Raw genomic sequence first — 25,690 nt, forward strand, 5'->3', positions numbered from 1 at the left:
AAAGCAGTGAGAATATAATGTGTTTTAGGGTTTTGATTTATAGACATCTTGAGTTAATTTCCCCCCTTTTTTCATATAAAGAAAGGCAAAACCAAAGGTTAAAGTTCAGTCAGTTATTTTATTATGTATTATATATATTCACGTTTCAATAAAAGGCAGTCCTCTCTGCATTTTTCCTGAAGCTTGATTTTCACTTCTTTTAAAGAATCTGTGAAGTTAACAAGTATCTGAATGAAAATTCATTAAAAGAAGTAAAAAAATCAAGACACAGTATCAACCATAAGTTGATACCAATCCACAATATCAACCATAAAATGAGTCTGGACATTGTTAAAACAGCCATTCTTTTTTCAGACAGTGGTTTATGTGGTTTAATTCATTTATTGATAATGTGCTGTATCTTACACAGGTAGACTATGAGGCTTTAAATCCCCACGTAGCAGTTGAGTTTCAAGTGCTGACAGAATCTGCTCCATTTGCCATTGATGACAAGGGAGTCATCTCAACAGGAACCAAACTAGACTATGAATCCCAGAGAAATTACACTTTCAATATTTCCTTGTCAGATGGAAACACTACTGACTATGCCACAGTGTTTATCAGAGTTACAGATGTCAATGATAACAGCCCCGTGTTTGGTACAAACAACACCACCATTGCCATTCCAGAGAACGAGCCGGTGGGAACGAAGGTCACCAGCATGTCAGCCACAGATGCAGATGAGGGCTTTAATGGATTAGTGGTTTTCACTCTGAAGGGTGGAGAAGGAAAAATGGATATTGACAGCTCAGGATTCATTTTGCTGGAAAAAGTGCTAGACAGAGAAGAGCAAGGCTTCTATAACTTAACAGTGATTGCCAGTGACCAAGGCCAACCCGTGAGATCTACAGCGCTCAACCTGACGATCGTCATCGATGATGTGAACGACAACGCCCCGGCCTTCTCATCGAGCAGGTATGAAGTGAAGGTCCCTGAAGACCAAGAGCTGGGCAGTACCCTGCTGACACTGTCTGCTACTGATCAGGATGCTGGGGCCAACGCCCTCATCACGTACCAAATTGTTGACCAGCGACCTCAAACCTCCTCCCCGGTGTTCCTTGTCAACCCAAGCACAGGCCAGCTCAGCCTGAACCAGCAGCTGGATTATGAAACCATAAATGAATTTGAAGTGAAAGTGGAGGCATCAGATGGAGGTCAGCCAAGTCTCAGCACTGAAACACTTGTAGTTGTTCATGTAGAAGATGTCAATGATAACCCACCAGAATTCAGTCAGGCGGCTTATGATGTGTTTGTGTTTGAAAACCATCAGAAGGGGAGTCCTGTCTACACATTCAGTGTTGCTGACAAGGACGAGGTAGGTACCGAATTAATCTCATCCTGATAAATCAAAATGACATGTTTTTTCTCTATTAATCTGCAAAAAAGCATAGAAGTAGATAGGCAAAAGGAGATTTCTTAAATGGTTGGTGCTAAGTACATTTGGGTCATGAAAACATTTGGGTCATGAAAACTTTGTCTTGCTCTCTCTGGAGCCAGCAGTAAAACTTCCCTAACCAAGGAAGTTAAGACCTTGTTACAAAATAGTTTACTGGCTAGATCAGGGAAGATGGGGAGAGATTCTCTCCCACTGTATATGTGACCCAAGACAGGAAGTGTTGTTTGCTCCTGTGCATGTGCATATGAGATGAATGCATCACAGCAGAGAGAGACAGATTTTTTTTTTTTTAGTTCTGTCTTATTGCTTCTTTTGTCAAAATAATAGTTCCTGATTGAATGTTGCTCAGTAAACTAAACTTGGTAAACTTACCTTTAGTCTCAGCTTAGACAGACAGGCAATTTGTAACCCTGATAGAGTTGTTTCTTCTATAATAGGAAATTACAGAATTTCCCTCTGCTTTATAACAAGTGGTTTCTTTCTCCCCTCATTTTATAAAGACATTTCAAATGTAGCTGTGGCACTGGGGAGATGATTTGGAGGAAGAGGTTTCTGATTTGCAACATTACTCTCGCTCATGTCAGTTTTAAAGCAGCATAAATGCTCGGTTCATACTCCACTGAACTCTGTTTTGCTGCCCTGTGCATCATGGGGATAAGTCTTGGAGAGCTTTTGGGAGAATGTGTAGGACCCAAATAGAGAAGCCTGCAAGTGCTTCCACATACCCCAGTTCCTGTTTGCCAAAGAAATCTATTATTCCAATAGCTCAGGGTGCAGGATTTCATTTATTAAACCTGGCAAATCACTTGTACTTCTGTAATGAGAAGTCTTATAAAAATGTCAGGTAATAGTATTAATAAGATTATTTTTTGAACTTAAATCTTAATAATTTTAAACTTACATGAACAACGTTTTCTTTTTAGGCTGGCTTTTCTCAGGGATACTTTATTCACAACAGCACTTCATTTACTGTGGATATCCCTGGAACACTTTCATTAAGGAATGACACAGAACTGGACAGGGAGACTACATCTGGATTCACTTTACAAGTAAATTTGGAGAGAGATTTTGCAGCTTTGGGTCATCTCTGCTTTGTTCCCTTGAATGCCTTTTTATATCTTTATGAGCGGTTGAAATGGCAATGCAGTCAACTACAATTCCATTTTTTTTCTTACTTTGTCAGGTATGGGCTGTTGATAATGTAATAAATGGGCTTAATTCAAGTGCCTTGTTCCACATCACTGTTCTGGATGTCAATGATAACAACCCTGAGTTTCAGAATCAGCCATACAGTTTTGAGGCTCTGGAAGGGGAATACAGGTTGGATAACCCCACTAGAGTTGGACGTGTGACTGCCACCGATGTGGATGAGGGAGAGAATGCACGAATTACTTATTACTTGTCAGCTGAGGATGGGGATAATCCATGCAGCATCCAGCAGGTAAGGGTTTGGGTATGATGAAAGCAATATTTAGATACTGCTGTTCATGAAGTAACTTGGCATAGTAAGATACATCAGGTGAAAAGGAGTAGGCAGTACCATTCTAGTACACATCCAAACCAGCACGTGCCCTGTAGGCTGGAAACACATGTTGATATTCAAAAACTAAGACGTTCCTGGTCAGGTGTTGCTTGGAATGTGGTCTAGTCCAAAGGAGAACAGATTATTTAAATCCCTCGTCCCTTCTGAGAATTCAGTGTACAAGAGTTCTCAAAATGATTTGTGCATTGAACCACTGTCTTCTCTAGGATGGAACCATTGTGGTTACTCGCTCTGTAGACCGAGAAAGTAAAGACATGTATGAGCTGCTCCTGGTGGCATCTGATAATGGAGTGCCTCCAAGGCAGGTAAGGAGTAGCAAGTTATGCTTTATCTGAACTCCCTTTCATTTGTACTCTTAAGTGCCTGTGCATTTTCTAACTCATGGTTTTCTCCTGTCACACCCCAGAACTTCACACACGTCAGCATCCAGGTGTTAGATGTGAATGACAACGCTCCTCAGTTCACAAGGGCACAGTACTCAGCCAGCGTCCATGTGGCAACAGCAAAGGAAGGGGAGTTTGTCCTGTCAGTGTCTGCCACTGACCTCGACCTTGGGAACAACTCTGTCATTTCATACAGGTACGTTTCTGTGAGGTTAATAAGTACCTGTTGTAAGAGAAACAGAGAGGTATTTTTATTGATCTTAAGAAGGATAAGATCTCTTCAAAAATATTTTACAAGCGCTATAATCAGTTATGATTTCTATGCTTAGGAAGAATTACAGTCATTACTGGGTGTTTTAGAGCTTATCAAATCATGATGATGTCATAAGAGAAGGCATGACCAAATGATAAACTGGCAACAAAAACCCACAGCCAAGATTTGTTTGAATTTCTGAAATTCTGAATAATACATTGGAGTTTCTGGGTAGGAAGTAAATGAATCTCTGACTCTGTGCATATCTTCTGTTTGCTGGGAGGAGGAGATAAGAAATTAACTTCTTTTATGCACTGTGCATAGAAAAATCAGTGGAGAAAGAGATTTCTATGAGCCCTAAATCTTGGAAAATACCAGGATACCTTGAGGTGAAAAGCATCGATTGAGAAGGAGAGGTGAATGAGCAGTAAACTTGTGGATGTTTAGAGCTACTGCCTTGAAAGAGATTCTTTCTAACTATGAGATGGCATTCTGCCTAAAACACATTACTTGTGAGCAATCCAGTTATCTGTGAGAGTTCACAGAACACCAGGAATTAGCAGGCCTTCAGATCAACGTCACTTGGGTTTCTCCTGCTGCTGAATATGCAGCTGAGTGTGCAAGATCTGCCTTCTCCTAGCAGGGACATCAAAGCCTTGGGGTATAATGGGAACTGAAGGCATGAATGCTGTACATTTTCATGATGGAAGACTTACTTGGAAGTAAAAGGCCAATATATTTTATGCTAAAGACAGCAATTAAAAGCTGCTCTTTACAAATAGGCAAATACTGTCTGTTGAGTGCTCCTTACAGAGGTAGCACTAAGTAGATGACACTTCCAAGGTCATTAATATGAATGCTCTCCTGGTTGCTCTTTAATCAGCCTCATGAACCATTCTGATGATTTCCATATAAATAATGGCACTGGAGAAATCACCCTCAGCAACAACCTGGACCACATCACAGCTGACACAGTTGTTACACTGACAGTTGTTGCTACTGATCATGGAGTTCCTCAGCTTACCTCAAGTGGTAAACCACATTTTACCCTTTTTTCTTTCTTTTCCCACATAAACATAACTCCTGCACACATTTAAATTTGAAATTAATCCCATTGCTGTCAAGTCAAACTGAATTTAGGGAAAAAAACATGTTACATTTCAACAGTGATGAATACTTTCTCTTTGCCTTTTGATCTCCTCCAGGCCAATCATATTAACAGAAAACTTGGTTTTAGTAACCCTGGTTAGAAATATTTTTTTTAAAATCATTTATTGCAATTGTACTTATGGTACAAAAACCATAGTTGTAGTTATTTCTAAAAGCTGTATTAAAATAATATTGATGCTATGTTTCTCTCTGTTTGTTCAGCTTTAAACAAACAGAAGCTGGCAAATCACCCTCAACTGAGTTTCTGTTCTTTCAAAACATATTCAATCACGTAGTATTTTTTGGTAACTTTTTCATGTATTTTTTGGAGGTTAACTTTGATTTATCGTGAACAGGAGAAACAACTGATTTTCTTAAAATAGGACGAGTGGTCACAACAGAAATTGCACTAGTGGGTTTATGTACATCCCTCCTCTCTTTTTACAAAGCAATTAAGGGTCAGATTTTTTAGGCATGTGAAGCACCTGCACATCCCATTAGCTTCAGATTGGTGATCCTTACTCTCCTGTCACACTGAAGCAACACTTCTGTCATCAGGGAAGTGAGGTTATTCTGGAGAACCAATTAGGTATAAAAAGCATCACGTTTTGTGTTACATATTAATCTTTATTTCTCTTGAGTCCTTTTTTCTTATCATTCCTCTTTCCTATGTGATATTTTCTATCATTTTCTACTGGTTCCTCAAGAGCTTAAGGAAACAGAGCATAGATCATGATGATTTTAGCAGTGACTTCACTATTTGAATTTCTTTCTTCAGTCTCTGTTACTCTCTACTTGCTGGTAAATGACACCAGCTTTGGACTGATTTTTGAGAGCTCCAGCTACGAGTTCAGCATTGAGGAAAACAAACCCTCAGGGACTGCAGTGGGCTCTGTGAAAGCTCTGACTGGAAGCATAGCTGTGCAAGTTGGGTACTCCCTGAAATCCCACTGGGACAAGTTCTCCATCGGTGACCAAGGAGACATCGTGGCTCTTGCCAGGCTGGATCGGGAAGAAGGAGACCTGTACAGCATCCTTGTGGAAGCTGTGGATTCTCTGGTGCCACCCAATACAGCTGTTGCTTTGGTATGGTAGATGCATTTCAAAATAGTTTTTATCAAGGAATATGAAATATCTTTTAAAAATATTACCAATCAAGGAAAATCCAGATAAGTGTCTGCTGTCATGCAAATGTGAAGCTTTGAGAGCCTTCTATTTCATTTCCCATTTCTTATATCCTGAGGAGATATTACCATCTGGGGATATTGTCAGCTTCACAGATTGTGTCACTCCCTGAGAGTTCCTTGTGAACAATCCATAGCCAGAGAAACTTATTAACACCAAAACTGGTTCTGTGCATAATTCTGTCAAATGCATGAGGTAGATGAGCCAAAAAGCCCCAGGTTATTAGTTCTGCTCATCTCTTCCAGTTAGAGTGTGCCTTCTCACATATATGTTATCTTGCAGCTGAGAACAAAAAAACATTTGAAATGCAGAGGTCGTGAAAATGCTCAGATGCTGAAAAATGCTGAAGTTGTTATTTATCCCTTTGGGTTTTGTTCCTTGGTTGGTTTTTGGTTTTTTTTCCCTATAGGCTTCCATGGACTAAAGCCATGAACAATGAATCAAAATTCTCCTTTGGACACTATTTCTACAGCTCAAATTTGTGTCTCTTTTCCCTTTTGTGGTTTTTTTTGTTTTTGTTTTTGTTTTGTTTTGTTTTTTTTTTTTTTTTTTTGGTTTGGTTTTTTTTTTTAATATAGGTAACTGTGAGAGTTGAAGACATCAATGACAACCCTCCAGTCTTCTCACCATGGATCCAAACTAATTTATCAGCTCCTGAGAATACACCTGATCTAGACTTGGGCACATTTTCTGCTACTGATCTGGATATAGGAGATAATGCACTTGTAAGCTACTCTCTGCAGGATGATTTTGCTGGAACGTTCCATATTAACAGTTCTACTGGCAAGCTGGTGACAAAAAATTCCTTAGACAGGGAAGTGATGGCCAGTTATGAATTGAAAATAATGGTAAGTTGACAAATTTGATGCAAATTCACAGAATTCTCAACATTAAAAAAAGAGAAAATACTGAAATCATCACAAGAAAACTACTTAATCTTAGAGAATTCCATTAGAATTCATGAACAAATTTTGAGTGTTCCTTATGTTTTGTATGCAGAGCTCTGTTTTCTGCTCTGTAAATTGATATTAGTGAATAAATGACTTATGAACCCTAAATTTTAAAGGTCACAGTCACACAGCAGCTGACTGTGCCATCTGCAAAGCATTCCTGGGTCCATTTTAGACCATACAGCTGCCTTGCCAATCCATGTTATTTGTCCCTTTCCCCTGTGTTTTTCATTTTCCAAAATACATCTCCTCAGATCTTTTAAAAAAGTACCTGAAATGAGATTTTTCAAGTAAAAAAAAAAAAAAAAAAAGAAAAAGCATAAACTTTCATTCAACATCCATGAGGGTATCTATTTATTCCAGCTGATTTTATTGATTTTTACTGTTACTAATCAGATCAATTATTGTGCATACAAAGAAGTGTTCCAGCACTGGCCATCAAGTACAAACATATTTGAAGGACATTTTTGCAGGTCAAAGAACTTGCAGAAGATATAGAGGAAACATACTAAAAATGGAGCAGTGTCTTCTGCAAAATCTCAAGTTAATAAAAGTGGACACTTTTCAAGACAAATTGAAAAGTCTGTGTGTGTACCCACAGATTAGAATTTTCTACGGCAGATGTTTGTGCAGCGTAAAACTGACTGTGAATTTGCCACTTACTGGATGCTCTTCACAACTTGCTTTGTAGGCACTTTAAACCCTCAAAATGCAAGGGATTTCCTCATTCTTTTAACTGCCACAGCACAGACATCTGTACATAGCAGTTTTGTGTTGATTAGTGCCACATCTGATCACGTGACATGTTTGATCTGCATCCAGGCCCGAGCTTTTGATTAATTGTTAATGAAATGAGGCAGAGCATGTGATGGGGTGAGGATACCAGCTGCAGGAAGATGTGGCAACTAATCAAGTACAGGGCTAGAGAAGTGTCACTGGGGGATAACTGGTCCAGCAGAAAGACTTCAGAGGCAAAAGTTCACAATTTTTGGAGCAAAATTGAACTGGCAAAGTAAGCTTGTGTCAAAACAGTGCTGTTTTTAATGACAAGTTGTTCCTTCACAGGCCACTGATTCTGGCAAACCACCACAATCTGCAAGCTTAGTTCTGAGCATCGCTGTGGAAGATGTGAATGACAACCCACCGGTGTTCCCCCAGAAATCCTACTCCGTGACTGTGAGGGAGAATGAGCCTCCACACGTGGTGTGTGGCACTAAGAGTAAACAGCCTGTTGTGCACTTGTTTGCTCTCTGTGCACTTGGAAGGGGCAGTGGTCCCTCATGGCTGTGCACTGGTGAAGGTTGCTTTCTACTTTGTGGGGCCTGTAAAATCACACAGCACGTTTGCTTTGTATGACAGTGGAGCACCTGTCCCACTGATTCTTCTTAAAGCTCTCCCAAAGAGTGAGAGCTGCTCCCCCTTTCCCTCCTGTCCCCAGCAGTGATGCCACAATGCACAGATGGAGTTTCACAAGATCTATGGGCAACATATTTTAAAGATGTTCAGTGCTGTAGGTGTTGTGCATATATCCAGCATCCCTCTTAAACTTTTCTGTACTAGAATGATGGAATGGTTTGGATTGGAAGGGACCTTAAAGATCATCTTGTTCCCAGCCTTCCAGCCATGGACAGGGACACCTTTCTCTAGACCAGGTTGCTCAGAGCTCCATCCAGCCTGGCCTTTGAACACTTCCAGGAACAGGGCATCACAACTTCCCTGGGCAACCTCCCAGTGTATCCATTTCTGGCTCTATGTCTGCCTTGCAGATGTGACCTAATGGTTTACAGGAATCAAGGGAAGAGGTATCACCTGACAATCTGTAACTGCCCTGCCACAAGCTGTGCCAGAATTCCAGCAGTGCAATTAATCAATTAATCAATTAATAAGTAATTCAGTCAGTAAACACCTTATGGGTCAATACCAGTCTTGTGTGCATGTTTTGCCACTCTCTTTGTTCTGTTCTAAACTTTTTGTTTCTGACTTTTTTCCCTTTCATTTTAGATTTTGAGTGCAGTAGCCACAGATGAGGATATAGGGTACAATGCCATCATTCATTACACCCTAACTGGAGAGACGACTTCATTTCATGTTGGAGAACTTTCTGGAGATATTGCAACCCTTCAGCCTCTGGACTATGAAAGTCATTCCCAGTATATGTTTATTCTGAAAGCTTTCAATCCTGGACAGCCACTTCTCCAGGACATAGCAAACATTACAGGTAGCTCTACTTCACCACAAAAAATGAACTTTCATTAACCTTAGGGAATATTTCAGTATGTGTAATTGAGGCATAAACCAATATTAATGCAGTCTGCTAGAATAAATTATCAGAAATGATGATATGATCTTTCCACTATAGCCAGACGAAATTTTTCTAAAAAAGTTTGCCATGTCAAAAATGAAGATTTTTCACACAAACTGACGCTATTTCTCTCAATATATTCATATTTTTTTCTATTTTCTGAGAACCTACTGACATTTTGATTGAAAAGGTTTCCAAAAACATAATTATGAGGTTTTTCTGCTTTTACACAGAAGGGCAGTTTCTAGGGTGATAAACAGTGTTGACAGTGATTTTTAGTGTTGTGAAAATAACAGTGCTTGATTTGCTGGCTTTTTTTCCTTAAAAACATGAAATAAATTTGTTCTGTTAGGGAAAAAAGACATAAAGATTTCTGTGTAATTATATATATATATAAAATATATCTATATATGCCATATATAGTATATATAAAATATATAATATATATTATATATTTTATATAAATATAAAATATAGAATATATATATAATATACATATAATATATATAATATATATTATATATATATATATAAATAAAAGTATATATATAAAAATATCCTAGCTTTTGGCCAGCCCTACTTTTGATCAGGATATATTCTCATTCAGAGATATATTCTCATTCAGAAGAGCTGTGTTGGTTTATATTAGCTGGAAAAAAAAAAACAAAACAAAACAACAAAACCAACTTGTAACCACTTAGGTAAAACTCACCAAATGTGACAATTCTTTCTCAGTTACTGTGGAAGATGTCAATGAAGAAGGACCCGTGTTTGACCAGTCCTCATATTACAAGATCCTTCCAGACAATTCTACAGCTGGCACACTGGTAGTAGATATCAATGCAAGAGATGAAGGCAAGGGTTATGATGAAGGCATTCTCTACAGTATTTCAGGTATGTTAGAAAAAGGTCTTAGGGCTGTTTATTACTGGGATACTTGATACTGCTAAACCAAGCTGTGTGACACCAGAATGAGAGAGAATGGTCATAAATTGAACTGGCAGGCTCTGACTGGATAGAAGGGGTAAAAAATCCTCTGTGAGGATCAGTAATTACTGAACAGGCTGCTCAGAGAGGCTGTCCTTGGAGGTTCTCACCTGATGGATCAAAACCTTGAACAACCTGTGCTGAATTCACTCCTGGCCGTGTTTTGAGCCAAGAGGTTGGACTAGGGGGGGTGTCTTGCTCCAAATCACATGTTCAAGTTAGGATTTCAACCTGTCTCTCTTCTGTCCTGGGCACACACTTCAGTCACTTGTCTCTGCTGGTTCCAGGGAACACCTCCAACACTTCTTTTTCTGTTTTCAGGTGGAAACTCAGAAGGCCTCTTCAGTCTTTCCACTGCCACAGGAGAACTCAGGTTAACAAGAGACTTATCCAAACAAACTGTTCCCCTGTATTACTCGTTGAATGTCACCGCTACGGATTCGGGTCTGCCGCCTCTTTCGACCTCTGTAAAGGTACTGAAATTTATACTGTGCACTGTTTGCTGCACAGCTGATTCCCCAGATTGTTTTATTCTAAACTGAGCATAACTGCACCAGGAAAGGGGTGTTAATGAGGCAAAACTATGCAAACCAGGAATCAGAATGTTAGGGATTCATTTCTGCTTCAGGCTACAAGGTAACAGTTACCAAGTTATGCTGCCCTAGCAATTGCTGGCACACCACCCAAAATGGTTATGATCATTCCATTATAGAAAAGACAGACAGAAGCTTCAGGCTGTGAGGGAGAAGGATTAGAGCAGGGGAGACTTCTGTGCAAGGTCAAAGAGTGAGGCAGCCAGAAAAGATGTAATGGAAGTATGTGATAAATAAACAGGAGATGGCAAATAAAGTGTTCCTGTTAATTTTCCTATAATGTAAGATGAAAAATATTTCTAAATTGAAAAGTGACAAATGTAAATATGATTTAAAAAATTATTTTTACACAGTGCTTATAACTTGCTGGTGATCTTTTGCCACTAAATATCACAGCAGAACTAAAAAAAGAACTAGAAATCTATATGGATAAAGACATAGGAAATTACCCTCAACAACCTTAAAATGTACACTTACAAGCCACCATTCTTCAGAGGACTGGACAGCAGCTGTCTGGCAACAGTTAGAAATAAACTATCTTTACTTTTGTGAAGCAGTAGGCACTATTTAATTACAACCTATCACCTTTTTTTAAATCTAAAAATCAGTTATAATAGTTCTAAAATACTGTACATGCAAGCTCCTGCTCTGGTTATACCCTCTCCAGTGGAAGACTGGAGCTGAGTGCATCTCTCTGAGAGCTGCTTAGTTAAACAAGTCCTTTGAAATGTGCTGTAGGTGAGGAACTGGAATCCCCCTCTGCATTCAGCAGAGCACCCAGGTGAACCTAAACTGATAAGGCTGCTGGCCTTTTCTACCAAGATTTGCTGCCTTCAGGGCAGTGTGAAACTCAGCACTCAGCATTCCCAGGCTTTTCCTCACTGGCCAAGACCTGGATTTGTGCTGTCTCACACCTCAGTAGGAAAGTATTTGCTAAAGCTGAAAACATAACCCCCATGGCCATATCCTCTTCTCTGCAGGTGTCAGTCATGATAGCTCCCATGGATGTCTCCTTCCCGGTATTCGTGGAAGAAGCCTATCACCCTGCCCCTCTGCCAGAGAAGACACCCCCAGATAGGTTTGTTGTAGAGATCAGTGCCTTGTACAAGCTCCCTGTGAACTACAGCATTGCCTCTGGAGATGAGAAGGGTGAGCCCTTGATGTGGAATAATGGGAAGAGGGGGTGTGAAACAACGAGCACAGCACTGGGCTTTGGGATTGTTTCTTCTCTCTCCTTTTGCTCTCATCTCAGTTCCACAGCCATTAATACTGGATGTGAAGGAGCCCAATGAACCCCTTTGATCTGCACCAGCTGCACATGATTGAATTCCTGTCACAGCAGCACAGCCACATGATCCAGGGCTGGCTTCACCAGCTGTGTGCTGTGTCTGCTGCAGGCAGATCAGGTGGTACCTGGTCAGGAGTAAAGTTACTCTGGCTGGAGAAAAAATAACTAATAGCACAAAAACTTCTAGTAGAAAAACTAACTCAGCAATGTTTTCTTAACAAATGTGAGTGCCTAGAGTAAGTTTACATGTGGTCAAGTGCATCAGTGCTTTGTCACGTGTCTTTTTTTACTAAATACAGAGTTGATTTTAATCTATCATCAAACAGCCAATCTGTATTTCAGTTTTGTAAAGTGTTCTGTATGAAGTTGTGATCTTGAAGTTAGTTGCAAAATTCCTCATCTTCATTAAGAACAGGACTTCTTAGGAAATATAAAAATTTCTAACTGAAACAGGGGCAAATAATCTCTCACTGTTTCAGAGGAAGGTGAAGACGTGACTGGAGAGTGGTGGACTGAATTTTCTCCCCTTTGGTTCCCATCTGTCCTTCTGAATTACTTCTTTTTGTTAATTACAGACCTGGATATATCTGATGTTCTTGAAAATCTGGTAAAAATGTTGAATTTCATTTTGTTCTTTGAAGAAAACTGTAACATACAATATTCATGCAAATAATGTATATTTTTCATTGGAGGATTCATATCTTCAGTTTCAGCTGATAAAGTCATAACCAGAATAATTTCTGGTTGATTTTTTTTTTTTTTTAAATCAGGATATTTCATTATCCATTCATCCAGTGGTATCATAAGAACAAGTAAGAATCTAGAAGTGGAAGATTTTCCAGTAAATTTCAAGGTACGAGCAACAGACTCATCTAATGCTACCATATTTAATGAAGTTGAAGTGAAAGTGGAAGTTACGGATGAAAACAATTTCCCTCCAGTTTTCCCATCTTCTCTACTAGAAGAGAGATTGGCAGAGGTAAGAAAATGTCATCCAAACTGAATCACAAAAATAAGTCTTCAAAATAATAATAATAAGAATCTTTTGTTGAGTATACAAGTAAACCTTCTGGAAATGGGCAGACTTGCTGTTCTGTTCTACCACATGATGTTGTGAGGTTTATTTCAAGTTGAAAATCCCAATACACAAGAATGATCTAGAAATGTGGACTAATTGAAGGGAAAGTGAATCTTTTCTAATAAGTGGCTTCATGAAGGAAGAACTACCACTCCATTTTGAATATTTTTACATAGAGAATATTCAGGTGCATTCAAAATCTATTGGATGTGCTGGGCACCTCACAGGCTCTCACTCAGCCTTTTTTAAGGGAACTTCATACAGAGAAGTAGCAGGGGAAAGTCTCTAATTTAGCAATACTTCTCCTCTTGCTCACATCCAATCTGTTGTGATTTTGCTGCCACAAGTGATCAGCAGCAGAGAACAAGCCAGATTTCAGTCAGATTTTCAGATGTTGTGGTTCTCTACAGAAGAAGCCACAGCATTTAAATATGCAAAAGCATCTTGCTCAACATTTCACTCTTCAGTTTTCAAGCAACATTTTAATCTGCTGGTTGCTTTTTTAAAAAAAGCAGCACATTGATCATGTTAGCATTTTATAGAGCACCTCCCTTGCCTTTGAGATCCCCAGCTGATGCACACACGTTCTCAATAGCAGCCACAACTGACTTAAAATCTAGTCCAGTTCTACCACTGAGTTAAAAATAGGTTCACTTATTACACCTAATTTTAATATTCCCAGTTAGTTTAATGGAGGAGAACTAGAATCACATTTCCCAACCTTAAAAAATTGATTTCCATGTGAAATATTTACACAGTGGGAATTGCTGGATGCCCTGTTGGATCAAATAACTTGAGATCAGGTCTCAAATGGCCCTGCAAGTGAAACACTGATATCTTCTGTCAATCCTGGTGCAAATAACACTGTTAGAAAGGAAGAATTAGATTATTTATTTTGATAATTGTCAGCCAAATAGTGTTCAGAAAGAAACGTGATTGTGGAGTTGAGAACACCCACTGAGTTTCATAGGAGAAGAGGCTGTTAAACAGAAATAACAGCAAGTCAGATGCTTGAGGTTAACATTTGGGCTGTTTGAAATAATTTTTCTTCCTGAAAATTGCAGCTATGGGTAGAGGCGTGGGGGGAGGAAAACAGTTATTTTCTGTAAATTAGAGAAAGCAAGAGACTCTCTTACTGTGCTGAACAAGTTTTGTAATTTTGATTTTAAAGTGTCTATACTACTGTAAGTGGATGCAATATCTGTAACTTTGCCCCCTTTCACATAATTCAAGCAATTGCAGCAAAGCAGTCTCTGAGAGCCTCATTTTTTACTTCCTCCACAGCATTTACCTGCTACTCAGATTGTGCAGCTGAAAGCTCAGGACAATGACACAGGTAGAAATGGTTTCCTAACATATGGCATTCTCAGTGGACATGAACTAAAATTCAGGATAAATGAAACAACTGGAACCCTTTATTCCACTGCCTCCTTTGATTATGAAGAGGAACCTACAGAGTATCAGGTTTGCTTTAGATTCCTTAAATATTCTTTATTCACAACTCTTTATCTTTCTCTTGGAAAACAGGTGACACTTGTGCTTTTGTTTAGCTGGATAATGCTTGAACATTTTCTGCACTGGTTTAGAATAGGAGCATCTCAAGGTGTGAGGCATTATTAAAACAAGCCACAGCTTTTGACTATGATGAAATTCAAGCACAGCTCATTGTTCACCTGCCCTGCAAGCACTTCAGCACATGAATAACTAATTTCACAATGCCAGCTCGTGTATTCAGTACTGTCTGCTGCTTGAATCTGTGCTGGACCAAGATCTTGCAGAGATGATTCTTTTTGTTGTTGCCACTGCTGATATTTTTTATGATCTTATTTTGCTTCAAGCAGAAATACTGGTGAATTTGTTGGTTCTACATAGAAAGACTTTTTAAATTGACCCAAATACTCCTTAAGTTTTTAATCATTATTTTGAGAACTGGACTTTACATTTCTAAGAATATTTCAAAGTTCAAAATTCACCAAGATTTTGTTAATCCTTATGCAGGAACCTCTTTGTATGATTTCTCATTACCAATAACTGTGTAACTTACAGGTTGTGGTCTATGCTGAAGATGATGGAATCCCTGAGAAGAAGAGGGGTTACTGCACAGTTGTGATAAAGATCACTGATGTTAATGACTGGCCACCTGTGTTTGATCCAGTGCCTGACTTCAGAGTCAGTGAAAACGTGCCTGTGGGATTCATAGTTGGAAAAATCACAGCATCAGACAGAGACACAGGAGACAATGCCTTTGTTCTATATAACCTCACAGGTAACAAGGAATGCTGTCACTGCACTGGCACTTTGTTGTCTGTAAAATTGCAAGGATAAATAGTATTATCCATGTTATTTCCTAACCTCTTTCCATGAAAGCCAAGAAGGTTTCACTTTTACCTGGTTTGGAATGTTACTAATTTATGCTCATATAATTTTCAAACCAGCTGAGTAGGAACTTTGCAGATACTACAGATGTTTGTGCTTTTAATTGTATTCTTAATCCTGTTAAAAATCAGCTTTATAAAAAAATCTTTAGCTACTTGACTGCCATAGCTGCAATCAACAGGAGTAATTTTGATGAAAAGAGATAATTTTCTGAATGAGGAATAAGGGCCTAATTCATCCCTGCCTTGTAGAATACAACAGAGATGGAAATTTAGACTCCTTTGGACCAAAGCCTGCAGGGAGCTGAAATAGTTGGTTTAGTTGTAAGGACCATCAAAAGCAATGTGAATACAGTTTATATGGTTTTAGTCCTTTATTTCCAACTTTGAGGCTGAGCAAAACCAGCAGAAGTCACTGCCATGTCTGTTGGCAGCCACACTGATTTCTCTTTACATCTCTGGGTCACTCAGTCTGCCTCCGTTAGAGACAGAATAAATTCAGACAACTCCTCTGAGAGGTCTTGGCAGGAGCACTGTGTTCATAACTACTGCAACCAGCAAACACGAGAGTGAGCCTCCAGAAGGTCAGAACACTGCACAAGTGCCTCGAAAAGTTGCACAGACCTGGAGGAACTTGTTCAACAGACTGACCCCAGAACACCAACTATCCATCACCAGGGTGACAGATGTACCTGTAAAATTCATTAACCCATTCTCTTGGCTCGTGTTGCAAATGCCCATCCACTCAAAATATTTCTGCATTATCTATCTGATACTTTAAAAAATTGTTTTCATGAGTTTAGGACACAAGTAAACATATAATTTAAGAGTGTAGTTAATTATGTGCTTCTAAGATGTATTAATGGATGATGTTTGTTTAAAACTGTCTCAGGTGATGGAGAAAATATATTTGAAATAGATGAAATACAGGGCATCATTAAGATAAGGAACTCTCCAGACTATGAAACCATGAATAAATACAACCTTACAGTGACTGCAGTCAACAATAAATCTGCTCCTTTCCACAAGGTAAGAGACCATTACTGTAATGAACAGCGACCCTTCAGAGTGGATTTTGAACTATTGGGAGGGAGATCTATCCCAGACATTTACTGTGTGGAATAAATGAGTCACCTCATCATGTTTAGAGTCACACTTCTACAGCCTTTAGCCACATTGAGTAGCAGTATACTTTAATTATGTGAAATACTTCAAAATTATGCATGGTAGGCTTTGACCCTGAATTGTTTGCTGACTGACCTGTGCTGGGGAACAGGAGTTTGCCTGCTGCTGTTACAACTGTAAGTGATGTGATAATTTTTTCATGGGAGAAGAATAATTTTCAGCAGATTGTTCTAGTTCTGCTGTATCTCTTTTATTTGAAAAGATATTAGACACTTATTTAACAGAACCAGAACATGTTGGTCTCCTAAACATCCTGTTCTTACTCATTCAGACACCTTTCAAGAAGTAGGATCCTACTGCAACATTGAATTCCTGCCTCTCCTGTTAAAATCCTGTAGTGATCTCTGATGTTGAGTTCACAAAATTAAACCCAAACAACACTTCACTGCAGCGTTTTCAAATATTGATTTATACTTTCTGATGTATGTGCAAGCAAGGAAAAAACAATGCTAAATAAGAGATTCCAAATACTCTAAAATGCACGACACCATTTTGTTTTCTAGACAACTACCCATGTCAGTGTTTTAGTGCTTGATGAGAATGACAACGCCCCAGTGTTCGCCCAGAGCTCCTATTCCGCTTCCATAAACATGGTGAATCCTGTGGGTGCTCCTGTCATCACCGTGAGCGCCACCGACCGCGACCAGGTAACGCCTCCTGTTGGACTGACACTGCTCTGCGCTGCAGCACAAACACATCCTGCTCCACTCTCTAGCCATGAAGCACCAAACGTAGCAGAAAGTGAATCTGCTTAACTACCAGCTCTGGGAATTGGAAATTAGGAGTTTTGCTGGCTCTGCCTTGACAATGACATGCTCCCTGGCTTTGGGCATGTTTCCTCAGCTGTGTTTCCTTTAATTTTTCCCTTTACTACACAGAGCTGCACCACTTCTTCAGAAGGATACAAGGACTGAAGCAATTTAGTGTCTCTGAAGTTATTAGAACTTTTGAGGTAGAAGAATCTGTAAAAACTGAACATCAGCTGCTCGAGCAAGGAAATGTCTCCTTGCCAAACTCCTCTGAAGTGTGGCACCCCAGCTAATTCTCTCTGTTCCCATCTTTAAATGTAATTTTGCTTGATATATCTGTACTACACCCATCAAATAGTATCCAGGCACTGGCAGGGATATCCAGTAGTCAACCACATCGCCATGGCAACATCACTAGTAATTACATCATTTACAAGATGAAACATCTCAAAGTGACAACAAAATAGGTGTAGCAGGTGCCTTCCTGTTTCTTCACGCATAATTTTGGTTAGAATAGCTGCAGCTGTGGTACATTGCTGCAAATCATCTAACAGGCCTTTTTTAATCAGCCTTTTCAATGATCTTGTATAAAAAGTGAAATTGCCTTTGAAAATTGCTGAACTGTGGGAGGTCTGCATTGAGACTCCCATGAAACTCCTCCTTCAGCTGTGCAGAGTGGCACTTTTCCTCCCTGTGCCACCCTCACTACTCCGACTGTCCCCCTCTACACATCTAACTTATTTTCATTAGAGACCTTTTTGCCATGTTTTTACTATCTAAATGACCAATTCATTGTGTATTTTCTTCTGCTTTGTGTTTGGATTTTTTTTGAACTGGCACCCATCCTACCATAGCTAACCTCACGTTTTCATTCTTAAAAAAAAAAAAAAATCACTATTTTCAAAATAATTTCACTAGATGTTTTTTGGATCTCTTGTTTCAGTGCTTACCCTACCCTTCCAAACATACTCCCAGTTCCATGACATTGTGTTCCTTTCATGGCAGGGGCAAAATGGCCTTATTGAGTATTACATCCTCCCGGATCCCAGTGTGAGCCCGTTCTTCCTGATAGAGGATGTGAGTGAGGGGAAGATAATTACAACTGGAAACCTGTCTAGATCTGGAGAGATGCATTTAACAGTGATGGCAAAGGACAAAGGTTCTCCTCCTTTAAATGGCACTGCTGTGGTTACTCTGAACGTGTTTGACAACCGTCCATTCGTTCCTCGCTTTAACAAAAGTGAGATCAGGTGAGGCTTTCATATCAAGTTATATAACTGGGATGTGTTCACCAGGTAGTGCAGAACATAGCAAAGTTGAAGGTCATTTTCATATTTTTCCATGCAGAAGAAAGGATGTCAGTTTTGGAGTTTATTTAAGCAAAATATAGGAAATTCTGCTACGCTGGGGGGTCTGTGAATGTGAATTGAGGCATTGCCTTTTATTTCTCTACTTTGCAGCTTTTATAAGCCAGATACTTTGTTCCTTTCCCCTTGCACACTATAAAACATTTTTCCTTAGGTTTTACTCAAGGATGACCCAAAATCTGGCTGGAAAACCAGGGTTTGCACTGCACTCTGAAAGTTGGGCAGATTCAGCAAACAACTGGGAGGTGGGGGCAAGATTTTCCACAGAGAACTCTCTTTAAAAGAGCTAAATTTCAGAGCCTGCCTGGGCAACAACTGTTGGCAAATTTAACATTGTGATTTATCATTTATTTCCTGCACTAGCGTTTCTGTTTCGGAAAACACAGGAGTGGATTATTTAATTTATGATTTTGCTGTGGTTGAAACTTCAGGAAAACCTATTGATTACACTGTTGTATCTGGCAATGAAAGAGGTGAGTACTATCCCCCTAATGAGTTAAAATAGCCAGGGGAACATCATAACCTGTCTTTTGCATGGCAGGTGCTGCTGTGCACAAGTGAGGAGATGGAGAGCATGGATAAACTTTTTTTTACAAAAAGGAATACACAGAGAATTTCTTTCTGAGCTTTTCAGCATTGACTTTGCTGATCTCTGGCTTTAGAAAAGGTGGTAACTTGCTACAAAATGGGTTCCTTTAGTCTTAAACGATGATAATTTAGAGACTGGGGGAGCCAAAATAGAAAGTGGTGTAAACAAGCAGCTTCCTCCCTGCCAGTCACTTTTAGTCCATCATTTCCTTGCACTTATGTTAAGGCATCTGCCCTCCTGCAGCTCTTGCAACTGTGCCCAGGCTCCACTTGGCCCACAACAAAGGAAGTGTGTAGAAACTGTGAGAAGACTTGGAAATACATAAAAAAATGGAGTTGTGCAAGAAGAAGCTGCAATACTCCTTATTTGTGAAATAATGTGAAATTATTTTTCACATATACTGTTCCTTTACACGTTTAAGAGCTGTTTGGTGTGGGATGGGCACCCAGCTGTGATGCCTTTGCTGTTTGGCCAGTGGAAGTGCTGAATTTCACATTGTTCAGAAACATCCCAAGAGCAACTAAGACACAAGAGATAGGAGGGGTACAAGTGAAATGGCAGCTGTAACAGCAAAAGTGCATGTTTTTCCTTTCAGGTCACTTTAGACTGGATCCTGAAAGTGGGGAGCTGAGAACAGCAGTTAATTTGGACTATGAGGAAGTTTCTCAGTATGTGATTTTAATTCAAGCAAACAACAAAGTCTTCTCTGCTGCAGGAGCCCAGCGTTCAGGTAACTTTTTGCTTTGAATGACATTCCAGGGGAGCAATGGCCACGTGTCTTGTGTTTGCAACCCACACAGGAGTTGTGATTCTCTTTAACTTGTGAAGTTTGATACGAAAGGTGAAAAGCTGATGGTCAAGGTTGTTCACTTGTGTTTTTTCCAGGCCCATTTGCTGAGAACGTGGCCATGCTGACAATCTCCGTGCAGGATGTGAACGAAGAGCCCGTGTTTTCCAGCAGCTCCTACTCTGCCCGCATTCCCAGCTCTGTGCCCTACAAATACCCTGTTGTTACAGTCCAGGTAGAGTATTTCCTGTGCTCTTCATGAGGACAGAAATCCTGGGAAAGGTCTGGGTTTCTTTCACTGGGTTAAAGGAGCTCTTAAATCTGCTCTTGAGAGCTGAGTTTACTGGTTGAAGAGCAATGTGCAGTCCAAAAGCCACAAGCAGAGTGTCATAAACCACCTTTTTTAAACCCAGGCCACAGATCCAGATTCAGGAGACAATGGACTTCTGCTCTACAGCTTAGTCAGAGGTCAAACCGACGAATTTGACATCAATGAAAACACGGGACAGATTTTTACAGTTTCTGTAGCAGGAAAGACTGGAACATTTAATCTGGAAGTCCAAGCTACAGACCAAGGCACAAGAAGACTCACAGCCTGGACAACAGTCAGTGTAAGGAAGATTTTTCTATATAATCCTGATTTATTTCCATGTCAAGATTGTAAACAAGAAGGGCTAAGTTTTTTGGTAATGGCAAAACCAAAAAATTACTTAGCACAGTCAATAGGGCTGTCAGCTACATGAATATTTACATACTAGAATTAGGATGTTGCCATTTTCATTGACATATAAAAATATGCTGGCACAAAACCTGATTTTTGGAGGACAGTTATTTTATATCAGAGGGTTTTTGTTATTGTTTAGTGGGTTGGTTGTTTGACGTTTTTTTGATCAATCTATGAGAGGTACAAATGCTTTAGAAAATCTTACATGTGATTCTTTATTAGGTAACTGTTGATTCCAGTTCCAGCAGCAACATTGTAATGCTGGTGATTAATCAGAAGATCAACGTGGTGGAAAAAAACAGTGCTGAAATACAAAGGTATTTTTGAAGCCATGAGTTTATTCTGGTATAATTGCTAATGATAAATTTACAGTCCCTTTGGGATAGGGGTCTGACATCCTACAGGGAGCTGATACAGCCAGTGCCCAGGAAAAGCCAGGCCTCCAATCTGATGTAGCTCAGAATAATTTGAGGAAATTCACAGGAATCCACCAATTTTTGCCTCATAAGTTTTTGGCCTGAGCTGACAAATCCCAAAGAGGTCATTGGACTAGACAATTTCAAGAGGTCTCTTCCCACCTCAATGTATGTGTCATTTTTAACTGCCTAAGGGTTTTCATAGATAGCAAGATAGAAATGTGGAGACACAGGACAGACAAACCACAGACCAAATCCACCATTGCTACAGGTTAAAATCCCCCCTCATGGCACAGCAGCAGAGCTTCTCCAGGACATCCCAGCCCTGCAGGAACAGGGGATTAGCCAGTGATGTGTGATGGCCACCCAACAATTAAAACCATAATTGGGCCTTTTTGGCATGTTAACAAAGATGGAAGATCTGTTGTTTGGCCATACTTAAACATCTATTTACATTGGAAAAATGGAGTCCTGTGCTTATGAAGGGAAATCACTCTGAAGGTGGAAAAAATGACTTTGTGATGTTGCTGCTATTATGGACCAGTTTCTTGCTGGTAAAAATTAAATGGAAAACTTTCTTGGAAGCAGCTGGTGCTGATTGCTATCAGAATGATGGATTCACTGGGCCACTGGTCCAATCCAGCATGAAAATCTCTCTGGAAAAAGAGGAGAAAACAATGAGGATTATGAAACTAAATTTCCCTCCTCCCCACCTTTACTGTTTATAGTAATCTATAGATATTGTTTTCCTCTGCTACTCAATCACCCAACAATTTTGGGAAAACAGCTTAATTCCTTTGCTGATGATAATCCTGCATTTTTACATGCTTAGGTTAAAATACCTGCCAAGGTATTTTTAGTAGTATCAATTAATATCTGCCAAATGTTGAATTAAATACCACTTTATTTAATTTCCAGAGTAAAAGAATCTGTCATTGCCCAGTTAATTAAAAATGTTTTCTTCATATGATGTCAGGGTCCTGGAAGACAAACTTGGATGGAATGTATACATGGTTGATATTTCTTCCAAGGAGACTGAAAGTAAAGCAAGGAGCAGCACTAATGAAACCCAAGTAAAAATCATTGCTTTTGATGAGGCCCACCAGGAAGTACCTGCAGAAGATGTGAAAAGGTCTGTATGGCACAGTCTGCCCTCTGGGTGGCAGGGCTTATGCAGATAGGGTTTTTTAGAATTCAGAAAGCTTTTTCAGTATTTACTGACAGCTAATTCTCGGACTTTGCCAAAAACATGAATAAGGCTGCTTCATTGTGCAAAATAGATTTAAAAGTCAGTTTAAGAAAAAAAAAAAGCTGAAGCAGAAAGAATATAATTAAAATATATATCGGCATCAGAGTGGCAGAACATTGATTAAAAACTCACACTTTAGGTGCATTTTACATTTCTTTGGTAACCTGGCAGCGATGTGTGGGTCTAGTTCAACTGCCCCAGCTTTGCAGCATTTTAGGTCATGAGCACCAGGGCTGGTTGCTGGAAAACAGAGCTTTTCCTGAATGAAAGAAATGACAAGTCTGAATCCTCAGAAAAGGTCTTGGCAGACCAGGGAGGGATATCCTGGATTTTTTTCACTACTCCTCCAGCCAAAACAAAGGTCTGGTAAATCACACACATTTTACCCTTCCATCCTCAGAAAACTGAGGGAGCAGAAGGGCGACATTGAGGTGGAACTGGAGGAGGTGTTCTTAGCATCTGTCAGTGCTGCCATCGGGGAGGCTCCCGGAGCCCCGGCATCCTCGGACCTCGTGGCTGCCATCGTGCTCGGGGTCCTGCTCGCCGGCACCTTCATCGCCTTCCTGGCCTACATCCTGCTGGATCTGAGAAGGAAAAGGTACAGAGGGTTTGCCTTAACAAAGCCATTTGGATTTACAGCTGATTGGTTTAATTAAATGTCAACTCGAAAAATATTTGTCTGATAAATTACTGGCATTTGCAGGGAGCATTGCCCAAGATTTGCGATGCTGGATGCACCACACACAGCTGAAAGTTGTTTCTTCTTGTGTTTGTCACTCAGCAAAAGCAGAAATAAATACTTTTAAATCCGAGAAATGTGAACAGCAGGAATTTTAACTGGGAAGGGGGGCATACGAGTCTCTTCCAACCCCATAAATGATGAAATCAAGGGAGGTTTTGCTGCTTAACTTCAGTGGCAGCAGGGCCACATGGTAGAGGAAAACAAATAATTTCCAGAAGGGAAGCAAACATTTACACTGCTACCATTATGGAAAAATAGGAAATACTCCAAACTAATCCCCCAGAATAATACTGAAAATAAATGCTGTGTAAAATAATGTGTATTAAACTTCTGACACAAAAAATTCATCTTCTGTTCCTAAAACAACTAGGAAGCCAATCTTCAAAAAGAATTAATTATTTTAATATATTATTATTATTTCAATGTATTATTTTCAGGAAGTATGGGAAACAGGATTTGGCTAAGAAAGTCAAAATTGTGGAGGGCATTGATAACCCGTGGGCAGTTGATAAAAATGGAAGTCTGAAAAGCTTAGAGAAACCAGAGCACATGAATAATGGGTAAGTAGACTGCTGCTATCACATATTTATAGAAAATTGCATATAAAAAACATGGTTCTAGTTTATTCTGGTACCATAGGATTTTCCTTGGATCTCTCACTAGGCTATAGGTTCATTTTTAAAGACCCTTAAAATGAGAAGTTAAAAATCTCTACACTTGAAGGAAGTTAATACCCTTTAATCTTCTATCAAAGGCAAATTCCTACTTACTCTTTAACAAATTGTTAATCTTAATGCAGAGAAGAACCTTCAGGACACAAGAAGCTACTTAACATTCCCCTGGGTAAAATCCCACTGATTTTGAGATCAGTGCACACGCTGCTCTTGGTTGTAGAAAGGCTGAGATTTTGTCTTAGCTCAAGGTGCTGTGAATTCTCTTAACTCTCTCAGGGGAACTGAGATGATGTCATTTGACAACCTGGAAGGCACCAGAGGAGATGATGCTGAAAAATATGAAATTCAGGCCCCTGAAAAAGACAATTACCTGGACACAACGCTGGTGGATTACAAGAGTGAATGTGAGCAAAATGGAGCACCTGAAAAAGCTGCTGAAAGTAGAAATGTGGAGGCCCAGCCCACTGTAGGATTCACAACAAAACAGGTAATGAGCTTTTTGATTGCAAAGCATGGAGTGAAAAGTATTTTATTGTTATTCATCAAATAACTGAAGGAATTATCAAGAAAGTAAATCTGATGGGAATAAAAAAAAAAATCTTATGAAGTAATCCCTGGAAATGTTCAAGGCCAGGCTGGACGGGGCTTGGCGCAACCTCGTCTAGTTCAAGGTGTCCCTGCCCATGGCAGGTGAGGTGGAGCTGGACAATCTCTTAGGGTCCCTTCCACCCCAAACCATTCTATGATCCTATAAGAAATCATAGAGGAGGGGCTGTTTGTCCCTGCCTAGCAGAAGGAGCAGGACTTCGATCCAGAAGTGATGACTTTCTTCTATCTTCATGGAATGTGTACAGTAAAGGGCTCACAATTTTATGATTTCTGCTGCTTATAATTTGTCCACACTCAACCATTTATAGCTTTCTGCCTCACCTGCGTCACACTTTTTTGCAGGATTCCTTTGTGACAGACATGTACCAGAAGCCAGCTCTTTCCTTAACACCTCATCCCACATGGCCTGCCCCGGAGAAAGAACTGAAAGGAGTAAAATTTTCAGAGGTGGCAGTGATTTTGGACACAGAGCCTGGAGATGATGAACTTGGAGATGATGAGCCTGAAGATGATGATTCTGAAGATGACAAGTCTCATGATGATGTATCTCTCTGATAAGAACATTCAATGAAGAAAATTCTTAGAAAAACCACAATGAGACTCATTGGAACAGCTCAGAATTAAATGAGCAATAAGAATATGGGAATATTATCCAGATTTTAATTCTGCTTCTATTGTAAGGATGGATAAGGACGAGAACAAGCAATATGAGGGAAGGGCTGCAGTGCTGTACTGCAGAGTTGCTTCCCCAGCAGCAGCGCTGCCTCACAGTGTATTTAATTTCTCTCAGCATGTGTTAATTGGGCAAGACAATAAACCCGATTCCAGGGCGTTGCAGTGTTATTGCTTCAGATGGAGTAATTTTGGGACATCAATTATTCTGTTCTTTTGCACAGAAGTGTCCGCCGCAGTGTTTGAAAACGAGAGTCTGTTTTCTAATTTTCCTGTTTTCCTTTTTCTTATTTTTTTCTCTCCTATTTTCCAGTTAGGCGGTGCCTTCCCCCGGAGCCGGGAGCAGCCCCGGAGGAGCGGCTTTTCCTGGGCACAGGAGCGGAGGAGCGGCCGGTGAGACCCAGAA

At 39.8% G+C, this 25,690-nt stretch overlaps 1 protein-coding gene across 1 annotated transcript; it reads left to right on the forward strand.

The window, feature by feature from the left end:
* Positions 1 to 700: 700 nt before the first annotated feature.
* Positions 701 to 25,442, forward strand: LOC138108850 (protocadherin Fat 4-like). Its single transcript, XM_069012037.1, has 29 exons — positions 701 to 1,354; positions 2,359 to 2,484; positions 2,619 to 2,876; positions 3,185 to 3,283; positions 3,385 to 3,557; positions 4,498 to 4,646; positions 5,542 to 5,849; positions 6,527 to 6,796; positions 7,964 to 8,101; positions 8,900 to 9,116; positions 9,936 to 10,094; positions 10,509 to 10,660; positions 11,761 to 11,929; positions 12,839 to 13,047; positions 14,431 to 14,610; positions 15,193 to 15,412; positions 16,414 to 16,550; positions 17,210 to 17,353; positions 18,461 to 18,705; positions 19,186 to 19,295; positions 20,007 to 20,141; positions 20,297 to 20,433; positions 20,612 to 20,809; positions 21,145 to 21,239; positions 22,315 to 22,470; positions 22,988 to 23,185; positions 23,767 to 23,889; positions 24,280 to 24,490; positions 24,955 to 25,442. Exons 1-29 carry the CDS (start codon positions 701 to 703, stop codon positions 25,165 to 25,167), a joined length of 5,583 nt encoding a protein of 1,860 aa, XP_068868138.1. The 3' UTR covers positions 25,168 to 25,442.
* The last annotated feature ends 248 nt before the right edge of the window (positions 25,443 to 25,690 follow it).

This window comes from Aphelocoma coerulescens, chromosome 3, assembly GCF_041296385.1.
Source record: "Aphelocoma coerulescens isolate FSJ_1873_10779 chromosome 3, UR_Acoe_1.0, whole genome shotgun sequence".
NCBI classification, from domain to species: domain Eukaryota; kingdom Metazoa; phylum Chordata; class Aves; order Passeriformes; family Corvidae; genus Aphelocoma; species Aphelocoma coerulescens.

What these genes read in the sequence shown, in the direction of transcription:
- LOC138108850 (XM_069012037.1), top strand. Translation starts at nt 701, where the DNA reads ATGTCAGCCACAGATGCAGATGAGGGCTTTAATGGATTAGTGGTTTTC. An exon ending in CATCTGGATTCACTTTACAA is followed by an intron (nt 2,485 to 2,618) that starts GTAAATTTGGAG and finishes TTACTTTGTCAG; the next exon opens with GTATGGGCTGTTGATAATGT. An exon ending in GGACATAGCAAACATTACAG is followed by an intron (nt 9,117 to 9,935) that starts GTAGCTCTACTT and finishes ATTCTTTCTCAG; the next exon opens with TTACTGTGGAAGATGTCAAT.